The sequence below is a fragment of the Cucurbita pepo genome, chromosome LG03 (genome assembly GCF_002806865.2).
Source record: "Cucurbita pepo subsp. pepo cultivar mu-cu-16 chromosome LG03, ASM280686v2, whole genome shotgun sequence".
Lineage (NCBI taxonomy): Eukaryota > Viridiplantae > Streptophyta > Magnoliopsida > Cucurbitales > Cucurbitaceae > Cucurbita > Cucurbita pepo.
In genome coordinates this window covers 6,908,653-6,928,325 of record NC_036640.1, presented here as the reverse complement: position 1 = coordinate 6,928,325, position 19,673 = coordinate 6,908,653, and the positions used below count along the sequence as shown (strand labels likewise).

Below are 19,673 nucleotides of genomic sequence, written 5' to 3'. Positions count from 1 at the left end.
TATGAATTAAGGATAAATAAAATAAAAATAAACAAACATCACAATTAAATACAAAATGAAATCCAATTACAAGACGTTGTTGTTCAAATTTATCACAAAGATAAAATGGATATGGGATACAATTACAAAACGAAATACAAAATTACAAAATGAAATAAAAAAACGGACTGAACGACCCCTCTATGACCACAACTCTCGAACACTCCCCCCTCGCTAGTAGCTTACGAACACCTAGAAAAAAAAAAGGTGAGTATAAAAATAATCGATAAGTAACCTACTTCTAGGCTCCCCATCCTTAATCTAGTAAGCATCCAAGGTTTTACTATGGGCTTTAGGAACTTGGCGCCTAGTCTCTTCGGCTATCCGGACATTTAGGGAGGCCTCAAATTTTTGTATAGTACTCTAGCTGCACGCAGACCCACTCTGAGTTTGGAGATGGTGGGTCACACTTTCCTAGCGTCGCAAATCGTTGAGCGACAAGTTACATCTCTAGGGTAAACTACTTTTTTTTATTTTTTTTATTTATTTAGGTAACTTGCTTTGCTCACTTAATATCCGGTGTCTTGGATTGAAGCGCTACCTCATAAAAATGTTGGGGGATAGTATAGCGTGAGCTAATTTGGTTGGGGGATAGTATAGTGTGAGCTAATTTGAACATCATCCATAGAAGGTTGACGGGCAGATACTCCCACAAGACCATAAAATCACCAAAGTTTGGGGGATGCAATCCCGGTCAACCTATGTGGTTCCATACCCCTTTTAGGAATTGGTTTAGAGTATAATGGCACGATCCTATGGTGCATGGTCTACTGGAAACGTATTGACCTAGGTCAACTAGCAACTACTTTAGCTCTANTACGTTGAATTAGTAGTTAAGTCCAGAATAGATTTCTGCAAAAATGCTATTGAACCTTTTATTTTCCATAGCGTATGAATGTTCTGATTGTTATAAACTTGCAATCAGCTCCCCTTGGGCTGCAACTGGAGGAATGGATCAGAAGCTCATCATATGGGATCTTCGACAGTCGTCGCCACGCAGTATATGCGAGCACGAGGTCCGTTGCAAACAGATTCAAGTTTTTGACAATCCGTGCTTGTATAGTGTTAGCTAAAACATTTGTTCCTTTCCTATTTTGTACAGGATGGAGTTACATGTCTGACTTGGATTGGCACGTCACGGTACGTTGTGACCGGATGTGTCGATGGTCGAGTACGAATATGGGACAGTCTAGTTGGAGAATGTGTTAGAACCTTTACAGGGCACACTGACGCCATCCAATCTCTCTCGGTGTCTGCCAACCACGAGTACCTTGTTTCTGTTGCTCTTGATAATACAGCTCGTGTTTTTGAGATTGCAGAGTATCATTAAGTAGTAGTGTCTTCGTTTTAAGTTGAATGTCACGAGTGTTATCCTCATTAGCGATCTTGTATGAGTTTGTATTTGTAACAAGCATTGCATGGTATCGTTATGTAAAATTTTTGGTTGTCGAGGTTTGATGAATGATATGATTTAGTGTTTTGGAAGTTTTAGAATATGATAGTTTGAATTTTGATGAATGATATGATTTAGTGTTTTGGAAGTTATAGCTCTCAATGTCACCTCACGTGGAGAAGCCAATACACTTTGCAATCCAATAATACAAACTACTATAGATACTGGACTTAATCACCACTGTGATTTGGTCCTTAAATGCGTGCTACGTTGTGAGGTTTAGTAGGGACAATTCGTGATTGATTTGTTTGGTATGGATCTTAGGGATCCTCGAGTATGCCCAAAGGGGGCTTAAGGGGATAGATAACACGTTAAAGAAATGAGCTTGAGTCGATAGAGAATTATCACGATCTGATTTTCGAGACTTCAAATCTCAGATCGTGATTTAAAAGTCAAAGATCAAAATGCTAATAAAATAAAATATAAAAATGCAGGTTACGACAACTACCGATATCTAAAAATTTCCTTAGAATAAGTTAGGAAAGAGAGAATAACATTTTCCTTATCGGGATCGGAACTTAGAAAAATGGTTGGGACAACAAACATCTATCTCGTTTGTATTTTAGATACCTGTATAACCATNGGGACAACAAACATCCATCTCGTTTGTATTTTGGATACCTGTATAACCATCGAAGACTGTTGAAGTGACTAATTCCTGGAAATTTAGAGGCGTTGAGGACAAAGAAATTGTTAGAGTTACCATTTTTATTTTTATCTAGTAACAACATGCTTGATGTTAAGAAAAGATCTTTTACAGGAAGGTTGCCTAGAGATTTTTTGTAAAAACGCTAGTCCCATCAGTTCATAATGAGAGTATTTCAATCTTTTTTGATTTCATGTATTATTCTCATCTCATTATGCGCATCAAGAGAGAACAAAAATGGATTCAAATAAAAATAAACAAACATCACAATTAAATACAAAATGAAATCCAATTACAAGACGTTGTTGTTCAAATTTATCACAAAGATAAAATGGATATGGGATACAATTACAAAACGAAATACAAAATTACAAAATGAAATAAAAAAACGGACTGAACGACCCCTCTATGACCACAACTCTCGAACACTCCCCCCTCGCTAGTAGCTTACGAACACCTAGAAAAAAAAAAGGTGAGTATAAAAATAATCGATAAGTAACCTACTTCTAGGCTCCCCATCCTTAATCTAGTAAGCATCCAAGGTTTTACTATGGGCTTTAGGAACTTGGCGCCTAGTCTCTTCGGCTATCCGGACATTTAGGGAGGCCTCAAATTTTTGTATAGTACTCTAGCTGCACGCAGACCCACTCTGAGTTTGGAGATGGTGGGTCACACTTTCCTAGCGTCGCAAATCGTTGAGCGACAAGTTACATCTCTAGGGTAAACTACTTTTTTTTATTTTTTTTATTTATTTAGGTAACTTGCTTTGCTCACTTAATATCCGGTGTCTTGGATTGAAGCGCTACCTCATAAAAATGTTGGGGGATAGTATAGCGTGAGCTAATTTGGTTGGGGGATAGTATAGTGTGAGCTAATTTGAACATCATCCATAGAAGGTTGACGGGCAGATACTCCCACAAGACCATAAAATCACCAAAGTTTGGGGGATGCAATCCCGGTCAACCTATGTGGTTCCATACCCCTTTTAGGAATTGGTTTAGAGTATAATGGCACGATCCTATGGTGCATGGTCTACTGGAAACGTATTGACCTAGGTCAACTAGCAACTACTTTAGCTCTAGCACTCTAGTCTTATCTTGGTTGTTTTATGCATGCTTTGCTAGGGAGATTATCCTATTGATCCCCCCTAGAACATGGTATACATAACATAAACATTCATGAGCTTAGTAGGGAGATATCCTATCAATCACCTAAAACACTGAAAAACATAAACTAAAACATTCATGCAAACAAATAAGCTAAATGAGAAGATAACATTTATCAATCACTTGGAGTACATATCACATTAGCTCGTCCTCTTTTCTAACAAATTGAAAGGCATTTAAAACAGCATTCATCACAAATCTCATCGGGACATTTAGTAACTTCTTACATCTTAAAAACCAGTCCAACTCGTATTCTATTACACATGTTTTCTTTCTAGCTCTGCAAAATATATAAAAACAACATGCATCTCATAATCTTATCCTAGGAGTATTACAAAATTACCCTTTTGTAATTCTAAACATGCATATTCTAACCCCCTAAGGTAAAGAATATGCTCGCATGCTAGTATACCTTACCAATTCCTACAAGTATTACTAGCCTAAAGTCTATGTGGTTACTTACTTGGATGGCGCGTGTCATTCCAAAATTTCTAAAACTTCTTTAGTAAGTCCTAATTCCAGACAAATGAGGGTTAGTATCGAAATTGATACTGATAAACAAACGGAGAAACAATGGAGACTCATGCGTTGTCCACACGCATTGAAAGGCTCCCCTCAATCGTGAACTCATCTTGAAGGGCAAGAGTTTAATAGTGCTAGTTACTCGACAAGATTTGTCTCATATATTGATAATATTATTGATACAACAGGTACTAACTAAAAAAACTTCTACCCACTTTCCACCTAAATCTCTCACCCCAACCACTCCCTCACAGACCCCATTTATCGTAAGAAGTTTTCCTCTTTATTCCCCTACTTATGTCCTATATCTTCTTAGATTCTTCTTCTTCAATCACTCTTCGAACATATCCTTGCTAGCTGATCGTATTTAACCTTCTTTTGATTCATGTAGGACACTTGGTTCAGGAGGCTCGAGTGTCGTTCCTAGGAATTAGAGGTTGCTTTAGAAACATGAACGTGGAGAAAAAGGTATTGGCAATGGCACTATGAGCTATGGAATGGATGATGAAGATGACGTTTATATGCGTTACGGTACGTGAATGTAGTAAGTCCTACCTAAGCCAACCAGGTAAGTTTGAAGAGAACACTCAAGCAAGTACCAAGAATAATTAGTAAGTCCTACCTAAGCCATCCAGGTAACTTACTCTCTTATTGGTTTGGTTAGATGAATTGAAAGAAATATGAACGACACGTGCTCTATGGTCGTCCGTGTGTTGTATTATATGATTGTTATGACATGTATTATGTTATGTGATGCTATTGACTTATGCTAGATTACGCTATGACTATGAAATGATGTGTTATGATTTATGTTATGCTATGTTATGCTATAACTATGTGATGATGTTTTATGATGTACATTAAGCTATGTTATGCTATGACTATGTGATGATGTGTTATGACTTATGTTATGTTATGATATGTCATGCACACTGTGTTAGCACAATTATTTTAGGATTATGATATATTGTTATGCCAAGTATGTATTCATGAAAATGTTTATGAAAAAACGAATGTACGATTTGCATCTTACGTTTATGACATGATTTAAAGCTATGGGGTTCTCAGGCTTTTTTGTGTTACGTGCATCAGGATACTTCCTTGTTATGATGAGCACAAATGCATACATTACGATATCTAAGTAACCACAATGTGCATGACAGGTGGAAGGTGAGTGTGTCACTTCGGCAGGTGAGTGTGTGCTAGATGAAGCGCAGAGCCAGAGGGTATATACTACCCCTGCTTGGTGGGTTCATGTGCGCATACGTGGGCTGTGTACAGAGAAGTACTACACGTCCAATTTTAGTCCCAGCACGAAAGTAGAGTTCAAAGTCATGAAATGTTTTTATGAAAGAATAGGTCCCACTATAATTGCTTGTGTATGCATTGTTCGACCCCAATAATGGATTAATTACTGAATATTCCTTAAAATACTCAAGTAAGTGCTACTCTTATTTTTGCACGTAAAGTTAAGATACTGTTGTACGAATGACAACGTTGTCGTGTAGACCATAGAACCAAAACTAGAGTAGTCAACACGCCATGCACGCAGTGGTAACCTTATTTTAATAGAAAAATAGTGTCGTTAAACGACCCACCTTATATTGTTATAAATGATTTTGTAACGACCCGACTTATCCTTTAAGTAGCGGTTAGAGCTGTTACCAAAAATAATTTGCTTGATTAAAAATTAATGAAAACTATGCAAAAACGATCGTTTATTAAAATCAAGTGGGTGCCTTTTAAAAGGTTAAAAACATGTAGCCTAAAAGGAAATCTGGTGTGACTGACGGTCACCATAAACTAGACGTCCACAAACATAATTTAAATTAATAAACAAAAGTGGGGAATGTCTATCCAACAAAATAAAACTCCAAAAAACATAAAATTCTTGAGTCGCCACATGACTAACTTTGGCATCCCACTTGTATCTCCGTGTCATAGCTTTGTTTTGAAAACAATTTTAAAAACAGGATGAGTATTAAAAATAATCAGTGAGGAACTTCTCTATTGGGGTCAAATATATAAATCGTCACAAGGCGATCAATCAAAATTGAGAGACCCTAGTGGTTAATCACCCGAAGCACGCAGCAGGTGATTATTGCCATAAGAAAATCAACGCCCGCCTTTACTCCTTAAAATGATTATCCCTAGCTGGTTACTCGAAACACATAACATGTAACCATTATCACGAGAAAATCAACATCCCTCCTTATTTCCTTAAAATGACTATCGACGGTTGGTTACCCGAAACACATTGATGGTCATTTTCTACAATCATCACCGAATGTGACTATTAGTGGCTAGTTACCCGAAACACACAGCGTGTAACTATTACCACAAGTTCCTTAACTATCGCCACCAACAAACACAATATGCATGCAATAGGTCCTCACATACATTGTGTCATACAACTCACATCGAACTCAATCACCAAATACAACTCAACACAATGAACAATTTATACCGTGTTTAACTTACCCAATATTTATTGCCCACCAACCAACTACAGAGCACACTTACATAGCCCACAACACACTCCCAACAACTTACGCAGCATACAACCTAATCAAATTACAAAGCACACAACCTAATCAGATTACACAGCACACAACAAACATAGAAAGAAGGGAGGGCGACGGTCAGAATAAGGAAGAAGATGACAAAGAAAGAAGGAAGGACGACGGTCGGCTTAGGGTTTGTTGTGGCTGACTTGCCTCGTTGAGTGCAAAAACTAAAGAGGTTGGCAGCTGGCTAAGGTTTGGCTCAAATGGCTGAACCCTAGGACTTATTTTTATAATTAGTATGTTGTATTGGGCCCATGAACCCAAAACTTGGGCATTTAATCCAAATTGTTCATGTCGAGATATGAGTGTGGGAATATTATATACCATGATTTTATGTAAGACTGGACTACAAAATATAATTTCTCTTTATAATCTATTAATTAAAAGATGAATATTTCACCAGATGATAAGATGTGACTCAATTTTAACCTTAAGTGAGTTATGAACTTATAGTTGTGAAGGCTTATCCTTTGATTTGCATGGGTAAGAATGAGTTTTGTTGTTGATTTAATATGCCTATCATTCTAGAGACTTAACTAAACCGGGAGTCAAGAATGTAATCTTAGGAGATGAACTTTACTCCTTCCCATATGCGGAAAGTAGATGAGTCATTCTCTTGAGTGCTGATTTCATATAAAGTCCCTATTTTTCCTACGTAGGTAGAGACGTCACTACATGCATGACTTCACTAATATGCTTAAAATAATTGTTAAAATATTTCAAAATGATATCATGGACTTGTACATTCATTTAAAATAACATTGTCAATATGAGATCCCACATCGGTTAGGGAGAAGAAAGAAACACCTTTTTATAAGGGTGTGAAAACCTCTCCCTAGCATACACGTTTTAAAAACGATTAGGGGAAGTCTGAAAGGGAAAAGCCAAAGAGGACAATATTTGTTAGCGGTGGGCTTGGGCCGTTATAAATGGTATTAGAGCTAGACACTGGGCGATGTGCCAGCGAGAAGGTTGAGCCTCGAAGGGGGTGGACATGAAGCAGTGTGCTAGCAAGGACGATGGGCCCCAAAGGAGGTGGATTATGAGATCCCACATCGATTGAGGAGGAGAATGAAAGACCCTTTATTAGGGTGTGAAAACCTCTCCCTAGTAGACACGTTCTAAAAACCTTGAGGGAGAGCTCGGGTGGACATGAGGCGGTGTGCCAACAAGGACGTTGGGCCCCGAAGGGGAGGGTGGATTGGGAGGTCCTACATCGATTGAAGAAGGGAACGAGTGCCAGCGAAGACACTTGGCCCCAAAGGGGGGTGGATTATGAGATACCACATCAGTTGGGGAGGAGAATGAAACACCCTTTATAAGGGTGTGAAAACCTCTCCCTAACAGACACGTTCTAAAAACCTTGAGGGGGGGAGTCAAAGGAAAAGCCGAAAGAGAACAATATCTGCTAGCGGTGGGTTTGGGGCGTTTCAGTTAACAACATAGTAAAAACATTAACATAAGTTCAAATGTACCGAACAAAAACCCTAAACTACCTACAAAATTCTAAAGGAAATTAATGAATACTACTATCCTAACTTCACTTCCACGACCTTGCCCTTACCTAAAAAATAAGAGTAGCATGTGACTTAAGTATTTTAAAAAAAACGAATTAACTAACCCCACTGTTGGGGTCGGGAAATGATATATAAGCAATCATGACAAGACCTATCCTTTTAAAAACATCATAACATGGGCTTGGGTGCCGCTTTCCAGTCTAGACAAGATTGGATGAGTGGTATGTTCCCACACATGACCCACAGACACAAATAGACCTACCAGGTAGGCTCATATATGTACTTCATGGGCTTGGCTCGATGGACTAATGCGCTTATGTGTCGTCAGGCACCACAAAGGGAAATGACCAGCATAATATCATGACAAATATAAATATCGTAAGGTACACATCTGTATTTCGATGCATAATCACATTATAGCATAGCTTATAGTCATGGCATAACACAACATAGATTAACATATCATAACATGGCATGACATAGTATAACATAACTAACAACCATAAATGTGACACGTGTAGGGGCCACAAGGCATGTGGCACGTGTCATCATAGATCACAGAATTTGTCCAACTAAGCCAACAATAGAGCCACTTACTTGAATGTGACTGAATCTGGGCCGTGAACATCTGTGCACCATGTGCTTGAATACTAAATCTGATTTAGACCTAAATTTGACCCGACTCCCATTTTGACCCGAGAGTACTTTTTTCTTCGCCCAATTTCCTATATTTCAATCCCTTATTTTCTTCGTTTTTCCTTTTCACCTTCACGCATACTCCGACTTCTCTTTGATAGCATTCAAACTATTCTCTCATCCACCACTCTCCTTAGTGAACGCTCTTGTTGCTTGTGACAATAAGGGCTTAACACACAACGATCCTAACGAAAAAAATGAAAATCGTGATAAAAAAGCGTCTCAAGGAACGAGGGCATACCTACTTGGTTTATGATAACTTTGCAAAAGTAGAGTTATACCGAGCATTTTTATAAATATTTTTGCATCAATATTCACCATTTCGTTATTATCTTTATTTATTTTCATACCAGATTTGAACCAGTAACAGAAAGATTTAATTGTAATTGCNTAAGGGTGTGAAAACCTCTCCCTAGCATACACGTTTTAAAAACGATTAGGGGAAGTCTGAAAGGGAAAAGCCAAAGAGGACAATATTTGTTAGCGGTGGGCTTGGGCCGTTATAAATGGTATTAGAGCTAGACACTGGGCGATGTGCCAGCGAGAAGGTTGAGCCTCGAAGGGGGTGGACATGAAGCAGTGTGCTAGCAAGGACGATGGGCCCCAAAGGAGGTGGATTATGAGATCCCACATCGATTGAGGAGGAGAATGAAAGACCCTTTATTAGGGTGTGAAAACCTCTCCCTAGTAGACACGTTCTAAAAACCTTGAGGGAGAGCTCGGGTGGACATGAGGCGGTGTGCCAACAAGGACGTTGGGCCCCGAAGGGGAGGGTGGATTGGGAGGTCCTACATCGATTGAAGAAGGGAACGAGTGCCAGCGAAGACACTTGGCCCCAAAGGGGGGTGGATTATGAGATACCACATCAGTTGGGGAGGAGAATGAAACACCCTTTATAAGGGTGTGAAAACCTCTCCCTAACAGACACGTTCTAAAAACCTTGAGGGGGGGAGTCAAAGGAAAAGCCGAAAGAGAACAATATCTGCTAGCGGTGGGTTTGGGGCGTTTCAGTTAACAACATAGTAAAAACATTAACATAAGTTCAAATGTACCGAACAAAAACCCTAAACTACCTACAAAATTCTAAAGGAAATTAATGAATACTACTATCCTAACTTCACTTCCACGACCTTGCCCTTACCTAAAAAATAAGAGTAGCATGTGACTTAAGTATTTTAAAAAAAACGAATTAACTAACCCCACTGTTGGGGTCGGGAAATGATATATAAGCAATCATGACAAGACCTATCCTTTTAAAAACATCATAACATGGGCTTGGGTGCCGCTTTCCAGTCTAGACAAGATTGGATGAGTGGTATGTTCCCACACATGACCCACAGACACAAATAGACCTACCAGGTAGGCTCATATATGTACTTCATGGGCTTGGCTCGATGGACTAATGCGCTTATGTGTCGTCAGGCACCACAAAGGGAAATGACCAGCATAATATCATGACAAATATAAATATCGTAAGGTACACATCTGTATTTCGATGCATAATCACATTATAGCATAGCTTATAGTCATGGCATAACACAACATAGATTAACATATCATAACATGGCATGACATAGTATAACATAACTAACAACCATAAATGTGACACGTGTAGGGGCCACAAGGCATGTGGCACGTGTCATCATAGATCACAGAATTTGTCCAACTAAGCCAACAATAGAGCCACTTACTTGAATGTGACTGAATCTGGGCCGTGAACATCTGTGCACCATGTGCTTGAATACTAAATCTGATTTAGACCTAAATTTGACCCGACTCCCATTTTGACCCGAGAGTACTTTTTTCTTCGCCCAATTTCCTATATTTCAATCCCTTATTTTCTTCGTTTTTCCTTTTCACCTTCACGCATACTCCGACTTCTCTTTGATAGCATTCAAACTATTCTCTCATCCACCACTCTCCTTAGTGAACGCTCTTGTTGCTTGTGACAATAAGGGCTTAACACACAACGATCCTAACGAAAAAAATGAAAATCGTGATAAAAAAGCGTCTCAAGGAACGAGGGCATACCTACTTGGTTTATGATAACTTTGCAAAAGTAGAGTTATACCGAGCATTTTTATAAATATTTTTGCATCAATATTCACCATTTCGTTATTATCTTTATTTATTTTCATACCAGATTTGAACCAGTAACAGAAAGATTTAATTGTAATTGCTCCATTTATTCTAATTAGTAAGCATGAAATAGTTCATTGTGGTTCAACACGAGAAGATGATCAATTTACATAAATCGACCCTAATTGTACATTTAATTGAGTTATTTTGTAAAAAGGCATAACATTTATGCTAAATCATGATGTTGTAGCAAATTTGGAAACAACGCTGCTAGAGATAACATGTCTGCACAAATTGCTGACTTTGATTCTCTAGCATTTCTGACATAAATTTATCGAAGATGATGCGAAAATTTTAATTGAATTGTTAACAACAAAATTAGAAGCTACATAGGTGGACTGAGATATATTATTTATGGAATATATCTTAGATATTATATCTTTGATTTGATTTAGAGTATATTTTATTTTATTCTCAGTATTTAATTATTTTATATTTTCCTCATTTGTACTAGCTTGTATCTTATTTAAAGAATATCAATATCAATGATAATATACACACCTTTCCAATTATATTTTTTATCTCATTCTTAACACATTCTCACGTCTAAACGAAATAAAAAAATCACCGTGCATAACCCTCGAAATAGGGTTTAGGCATTTGTTAAAAGAAGCTAAATCCACCACAAATTTCAACAAGTTATCTATTTAAGCTTCTCATTGCTCTTTGTTTTTCGATAGTAGTTACCACTCTGAATGTATTTTGTTTAGATATTTTACATTCTGATACACACTTAATGACACTTAAAACTCACTTAATTTATTCAGCAACAAAAAAAAATATATATATATATATATATATATATATATATATATTTGAGTAATTAATACTTACCCCTTGTGACAGTGTATATTTGTACTTGTTCTTGTGAGTTTCATACCATTTACCTTTATGAGCGATCAGTTACTCGATGCTACAAGTTGTTCCCTCCACCATGCAACAGTGGCTCCGAGAATAAGGTCACGACGTGATGACAAATCCCCATAAGATGTCAAGTGGCTGTGAGTTCCTCTTCTCTTCTTTGTCTCTCTCTCTCTCCCGCTCTCCAAGAAGCGGTTACTAGTAGATCGGGAGAGTAAGAGAATAGGGGTAGGTCATCTTTTTTATAGGAAAAAAAACTTCGGTTAGTTAAATTTTAGGACATGAACAATGGGTTCTTACCCTTCCATTTTAGCTACGGAGACGACTAAAATAAGTGAACTAGATGAGCGTAGATTTGAACAACGTCCCAACAATCTAGATTCAATCGTTTATGTTGAAAACCAAGGTGAGGAGGACAAAACATGATGAAGGGGCATTTGGAGCACGACAGAGTATGTCGCACGCCTAGAGAGTCAGCAATCTCCAAACACAATTAGAAAGGTTTACAAATTGAAGAGGTGTATAAAACAATATGAACTTCTCATGCCAAGGTTTGTGTTACTAGAGATGAGCTTCCCAATCACTCCTCAATTCCACCACCCACCTCAGTTGGGTGTCACACTAGAGAACAAATTATAGTTCTAATTTATGATATATCCTACTTCAAAGAACGCATACATACTCTATTAAATTCATTATTACTCAACGCACAATAAATAAAGACAATTGATAGCACTAGCATTCAAAGAACATTATATCATACTTATCAAATTCTTCTTCTAATTTAGGCACCTCAATACTATTAACAATTTTTATTGAAATGTAAGGATCATTACTAACATTTAACCACAATTGATAATCAACGGATTACAAATAAATTTTCATTCTAGCTTCTCAACGTGTATAATTTGTTCCATCAAAACAAGGGAGCCTAGGAGTTGNCATTATAGCATAGCTTATAGTCATGGCATAACACAACATAGATTAACATATCATAACATGGCATGACATAGTATAACATAACTAACAACCATAAATGTGACACGTGTAGGGGCCACAAGGCATGTGGCACGTGTCATCATAGATCACAGAATTTGTCCAACTAAGCCAACAATAGAGCCACTTACTTGAATGTGACTGAATCTGGGCCGTGAACATCTGTGCACCATGTGCTTGAATACTAAATCTGATTTAGACCTAAATTTGACCCGACTCCCATTTTGACCCGAGAGTACTTTTTTCTTCGCCCAATTTCCTATATTTCAATCCCTTATTTTCTTCGTTTTTCCTTTTCACCTTCACGCATACTCCGACTTCTCTTTGATAGCATTCAAACTATTCTCTCATCCACCACTCTCCTTAGTGAACGCTCTTGTTGCTTGTGACAATAAGGGCTTAACACACAACGATCCTAACGAAAAAAATGAAAATCGTGATAAAAAAGCGTCTCAAGGAACGAGGGCATACCTACTTGGTTTATGATAACTTTGCAAAAGTAGAGTTATACCGAGCATTTTTATAAATATTTTTGCATCAATATTCACCATTTCGTTATTATCTTTATTTATTTTCATACCAGATTTGAACCAGTAACAGAAAGATTTAATTGTAATTGCTCCATTTATTCTAATTAGTAAGCATGAAATAGTTCATTGTGGTTCAACACGAGAAGATGATCAATTTACATAAATCGACCCTAATTGTACATTTAATTGAGTTATTTTGTAAAAAGGCATAACATTTATGCTAAATCATGATGTTGTAGCAAATTTGGAAACAACGCTGCTAGAGATAACATGTCTGCACAAATTGCTGACTTTGATTCTCTAGCATTTCTGACATAAATTTATCGAAGATGATGCGAAAATTTTAATTGAATTGTTAACAACAAAATTAGAAGCTACATAGGTGGACTGAGATATATTATTTATGGAATATATCTTAGATATTATATCTTTGATTTGATTTAGAGTATATTTTATTTTATTCTCAGTATTTAATTATTTTATATTTTCCTCATTTGTACTAGCTTGTATCTTATTTAAAGAATATCAATATCAATGATAATATACACACCTTTCCAATTATATTTTTTATCTCATTCTTAACACATTCTCACGTCTAAACGAAATAAAAAAATCACCGTGCATAACCCTCGAAATAGGGTTTAGGCATTTGTTAAAAGAAGCTAAATCCACCACAAATTTCAACAAGTTATCTATTTAAGCTTCTCATTGCTCTTTGTTTTTCGATAGTAGTTACCACTCTGAATGTATTTTGTTTAGATATTTTACATTCTGATACACACTTAATGACACTTAAAACTCACTTAATTTATTCAGCAACAAAAAAAAATATATATATATATATATATATATATATATATATATTTGAGTAATTAATACTTACCCCTTGTGACAGTGTATATTTGTACTTGTTCTTGTGAGTTTCATACCATTTACCTTTATGAGCGATCAGTTACTCGATGCTACAAGTTGTTCCCTCCACCATGCAACAGTGGCTCCGAGAATAAGGTCACGACGTGATGACAAATCCCCATAAGATGTCAAGTGGCTGTGAGTTCCTCTTCTCTTCTTTGTCTCTCTCTCTCTCCCGCTCTCCAAGAAGCGGTTACTAGTAGATCGGGAGAGTAAGAGAATAGGGGTAGGTCATCTTTTTTATAGGAAAAAAAACTTCGGTTAGTTAAATTTTAGGACATGAACAATGGGTTCTTACCCTTCCATTTTAGCTACGGAGACGACTAAAATAAGTGAACTAGATGAGCGTAGATTTGAACAACGTCCCAACAATCTAGATTCAATCGTTTATGTTGAAAACCAAGGTGAGGAGGACAAAACATGATGAAGGGGCATTTGGAGCACGACAGAGTATGTCGCACGCCTAGAGAGTCAGCAATCTCCAAACACAATTAGAAAGGTTTACAAATTGAAGAGGTGTATAAAACAATATGAACTTCTCATGCCAAGGTTTGTGTTACTAGAGATGAGCTTCCCAATCACTCCTCAATTCCACCACCCACCTCAGTTGGGTGTCACACTAGAGAACAAATTATAGTTCTAATTTATGATATATCCTACTTCAAAGAACGCATACATACTCTATTAAATTCATTATTACTCAACGCACAATAAATAAAGACAATTGATAGCACTAGCATTCAAAGAACATTATATCATACTTATCAAATTCTTCTTCTAATTTAGGCACCTCAATACTATTAACAATTTTTATTGAAATGTAAGGATCATTACTAACATTTAACCACAATTGATAATCAACGGATTACAAATAAATTTTCATTCTAGCTTCTCAACGTGTATAATTTGTTCCATCAAAACAAGGGAGCCTAGGAGTTGATTCTCCTTCATTAAAACCATTTTTAACACGTATGTTTGTCATAAGCTCGAACAATAAAGTTTAGATAAAAAATCTATAAGAGCAACCCGCTCTGATACCAATTGTTGGGTCGGTATGGCAACCCTAGAGGGGGGGTGAATAGGGTTTTAACGATAAAAGTGTTTAAACGTGATTAATTTTTCTAATGATGAAACTTTTTACAAATAAGTAGAAAGATGATAATTACTCGAGCAAAATAATTCAAGTCAAAACAATAATCAAGTAAAACATGCAATAAATCACAATAATAATTTTAAAATTAAATAGGAAAGAGTTAGAGAAAATGACACCGTAATTTTATAGTGGTTCGGTCAAACTCGACCTACTCCACTCCCCAAGCGCCTCTTGGAAATTTGAATAAAGAATTTTCTCGACTCTTTTCACGATCAGAGCCAAACTGCTACACTGCTCTTTTTACGAGTTCAAGAGCAAACTCAATTCTTTCCACGGCGCACGATCAAACCGATAGAAGTATTTGAGTTTGATAGTAACACAGTGCAACTCTCTCAAAGAGTAGATTTACAATTTAGAACACTAACAACTATTTCCTCACAATACAATAATAATCTCTCTCAAAAATAAGATAAAGAGAAATAAACTTGTAAGCTTGGAGAGAGCAAACAATGGAGACTTTGAACAAATGAGGATTGGAGAATTTATGGAAGTTGTGTGTTTTAAGATGTGGGGGAAGATGAGTTTATACAGAAAAGAAAAGTGGTAAGATGTAGGAATTAATATTGACCATTAGATGGTGTTAGGAATGATGGAAGGTGGAGATTAAATATAAATAAATAAGAAAAATTTTTCAATTCATTTATTTAATTTTTTTTAATATAATATAATAAAATAATAATAATAAAAAGTTATGAGTAACCGTAAAATCAAAAATTCAAAATTTATTATAAATATAATAATATAATAATAATAAAAACCATGTGAGTAACCACCAAAATTTTAAAATATAATAATATAATAATATAATATAGTAATAATAAAAATTGATGTGAGTAACGATTAGAGTCTGTAAAAATAATTTTATTTAGAAATATAATAATAAGAAAAACTCCACCATTTGTTACTCTTCCAAAATTATAAATGTCATACTTTGATATATTTTGATTTGTTCATCATTTTGATTTTGCTGCCACATCATCACGTCGGGTATGTTGTCTCGATTGTAATTTCTTCGCTTTAGCTCTTATTTGAGTAATTGAAAAGTCGTTGAAATCGTTATTCCCGACTTTACACTGTGGACAGTTCAAAATACCGTAAATAGTTAATAATTAAAAGTATGTTTGTTATAATCAAAACATCAATCAATTAATTGATTGAAAATATTTAAAGTGAGATCAAGGGCCAAAAAGCCAACAAGTTTAGACCCTTATTATTTGAGGGATAATTCTAAATCATGGTCAAATACGTTAGCATCGAGAGCAATTGATTTTTGGAATAGTCTAGCAGAGAAACTTTTGATCAAGTATTTCCCATCGACTCGAAATGCATGGTTTAGAAATGAAATTATTGCTTTTCAACAATTTTAAGATGAAACACTAAGTGAAGCTTGGGAGATATTCGAAAATGTTCTCACCCTAAGCTACCCCATTGTATCCAAATGAAGACTTTCTACAATGGACTGAACATTGCTACTAATCCAATGGTAGATGCTTCTGTCAATGGAGCTATCTTGTCAAACACGTACAATGAAGCTTATGAGATTATCAATGCTCAATTAGCTTTAGTGACTAATATTCTACAAACTCTAGCATTGGGTCAAGGCTCAATGACTAAAGCACCCGTCCAAATTGTAGTTATAATGACTCAAGCAACAGTTGAATCTTGTGTATATTGTGGACATGAGCAAACTTTTGGTCAATGTCTAAGTAATCCAACTTCAATTTTTTATGTGAGGAATCAAGCTAATTCTTCAATACTTACAACCAAATGTGGAGAACCATCCAAACTTCTCATGGAAGGGATAAAACGAGTACCATCAACAAAGTCAGCTAAGGTAAATTACTTTCCAAGTTTTGGACTATAAAATCAAATGATATATGGCTTACAACACGTCAATGCTCAATGGAAAGGAACTAATCAAGCTTAGCAAATATCAAAGACATTACTTGAGAGCCTAATGAACGAATATATGAACAAGGATGATACTATGATACAAAATTAGCAAGAATTCTTGTGAAATCTAGAAATTCAAGTAGGCCAATTAGCCACCGAGTTACAAAATAGACCTCTTCGAAAGTTGCCAGGCAATACCGAAACGCCAAAAAGAGAGAACAAAAGACTGACACCGTAACTTTGTAAACCAGCCATGAAGATGGATTTGGGATTACACACCTAGTTATGTTTAGGCAAATGCTTCTATTGCGTGTAGAAATGGGTTAACACCGCGATTCCATAAACTTATCATATTTGCTTAAATTTTCATATTTGTTGTATTTTAAGTTTATTTTATTTTACTTTGTTTTTTTTTTTTTTTGTTTTTTTTTTCTTTTAAGTCACTGTTCGAAATTCGAACTCTCAAACATCAAATTGTGACACTAGTTATAATTTGTTTGTGTTTTTCTTTCACAGAAATCAACATAACAAAATATGTATTTTTCTTAGTTGAGTTCATTAAGATTCGATATAATTCGTAAAGTAGAAAGCTTGAAAGTTCATAAATAATCATTATTTTTTCGTTATTAATACCATAATTTGTAAAAGTGCAATGCATTCCTTTGCATACATGAAAATGAAGGCGAAAATGAAATAAAATATATGAAATCAACAATAGCAATGGCATACGTGACGATTCCCATTGAGCTGACAAACTCCTCATTTCTCACATCTAGAAATGCAGTGAGTCCAGGCTTGCAAGTTCCCAACTCGGGATGGTTGTTACAACACAATTGACCATTTGCATTCAAACTCCCTAGAACTCTACTCATTAATTTTCAATAAGAAAAAAATAACATTCAAAATTTATTTGATAATAAAAGTTAGACTTGAATATAAAACGAGGAAGGCAATGAAAACGCACGTGAAAATTGCTCCTACTTTTGCCATCTCTCTTGATTGTGTTGTAAAAAATTGTTGATATGTGTGATATAAGTGCGAAGGTGGATTTTTATTGTAAAATTTTGACGACAAACTTTAAACCCCATTAATGACACAATCTAACGCGATTCTATATTAAAAACAAATCTATAATGTTGTTTAAACTTATTAATGCGAGATTTTATTCACAACATATACATTTATCATGAGAAACGACATATTAATAAAAAAAAGTTTTATCGCTTGAAATATTTGATATATGGATTGTATATTAGTATTTCGACCACTTTGGGATTAGAAAAGGTAAGCACATACAACATATATGAACGTAAACCCCAAGAAAATATTAACCATCCTAGGTCCCACTGCATACAACGTGTATACATGAACTTGAACTTGGACTCACTAACCCATATACAAAATAAAGTAACATATATGCACGAGGTCCAATAAGGGATGAGAAATTAGCGTTTGAATGATATAGTGAAATATAACACGTAATTATGCATAGTCATCGCTATTGATTTCATAAAATCCACTTAGGACCTATGATTTATTTCCCAAATTGGCTGACCTACCACATTTCACGTTTCATGAATAACACATAGGAACTATGATGTATCTTCACGAGGCTATCCAATAACTCTGATTGGCTTGAGAACGTCTGAGGTGGTGAGAATCAGCCTTCAAATAATTGCATCTTTCGCACAATATTTTAAGTGATGGTTCACTGGGATTCTTGCCAAATTAAGTTCAATGATTGTGGGACTTTTAACGTAGACAAGAAAGACTATCTAACCAAAAGTAGAACCCTAATTCAGCAACTGATGACAACAAATCTTTGTAACTCTCTAATTGTTTACTCTTTCTTCTTATTTTATTAATATTTTATGATTAAGATATCGATTCCTCCGTTTAAAGCAGTGTATATAGAGAGCTAAACCTTACAAGAAGGCGAGAGAGTTTTATGCTTTATCTCATGACGCATGATTAGTAGCTTATAGTTAAATGAGACAAGCATGTAGGGTAAGTTAGCGTAGCGATAGTTAGGGGCTCACTAACTTATCCTTCATTGTAAACTCATTTCGAGGGGTGAATGTCTTCCTGGTGATGCCTGTTATGGACTCCTATTAGTGAACCTATCTCAGTGGTAGGAGTTTGAATTCGTATTTAGTAGTTTATCAAAGTTGGATTTGATAGGGTTCTGGCTTTCCTTGAGTTTGAAATAAATAACTCATGATGGGACAATTAAGGAATCTTCAACTATTCATTGATCGTGAACTTGCCTGAAGGGAGAGGGTTCGTATGAGTCTAGTAGCTTGGTAGGCACGAGGGTTGTCTGCTCTCAAATTATGAACAACTTAGTAGTTAGAAGCAGATAAATGTCGCACCTCACATATACATGATACTTGGGTACGCGACATGAGCAATAACACTTCAACTTATGATTAACTAACTTACACTAAGATCCCAGAGAGAACTCAGATGGTATAAATGTGCTTTAAAGGGGTCGAATAATAAGCCACTGTGAGACGATTAAAGCCTAAATAGGGCAAGTACATGAGATACTATGGGATGAGGGTCAACAATTCAATAAAGACC

General features: G+C 35.9%; 1 protein-coding gene and 1 non-coding gene across 2 annotated transcripts; one reads left to right on the top strand and one right to left on the bottom strand.

Moving 5' to 3' along the window:
* Positions 1–959: 959 nt before the first annotated feature.
* LOC111791064 (U5 small nuclear ribonucleoprotein 40 kDa protein-like) lies at positions 960–1,580 on the top strand. The gene is made up of 2 exons (XM_023672252.1): positions 960–1,055; positions 1,142–1,580. The coding sequence occupies exons 1-2, from the start codon at positions 990–992 to the stop codon at positions 1,367–1,369; spliced, it is 294 nt and encodes a 97-aa protein (XP_023528020.1). The 5' UTR covers positions 960–989; the 3' UTR covers positions 1,370–1,580.
* Positions 1,581–16,525: 14,945 nt separating this feature from the next.
* Positions 16,526–16,634, bottom strand: LOC111791921. Its single transcript, XR_002814709.1, has one exon. It is a non-coding gene; the product is annotated as a small nucleolar RNA R71 (small nucleolar RNA).
* Positions 16,635–19,673: the final 3,039 nt, after the last annotated feature.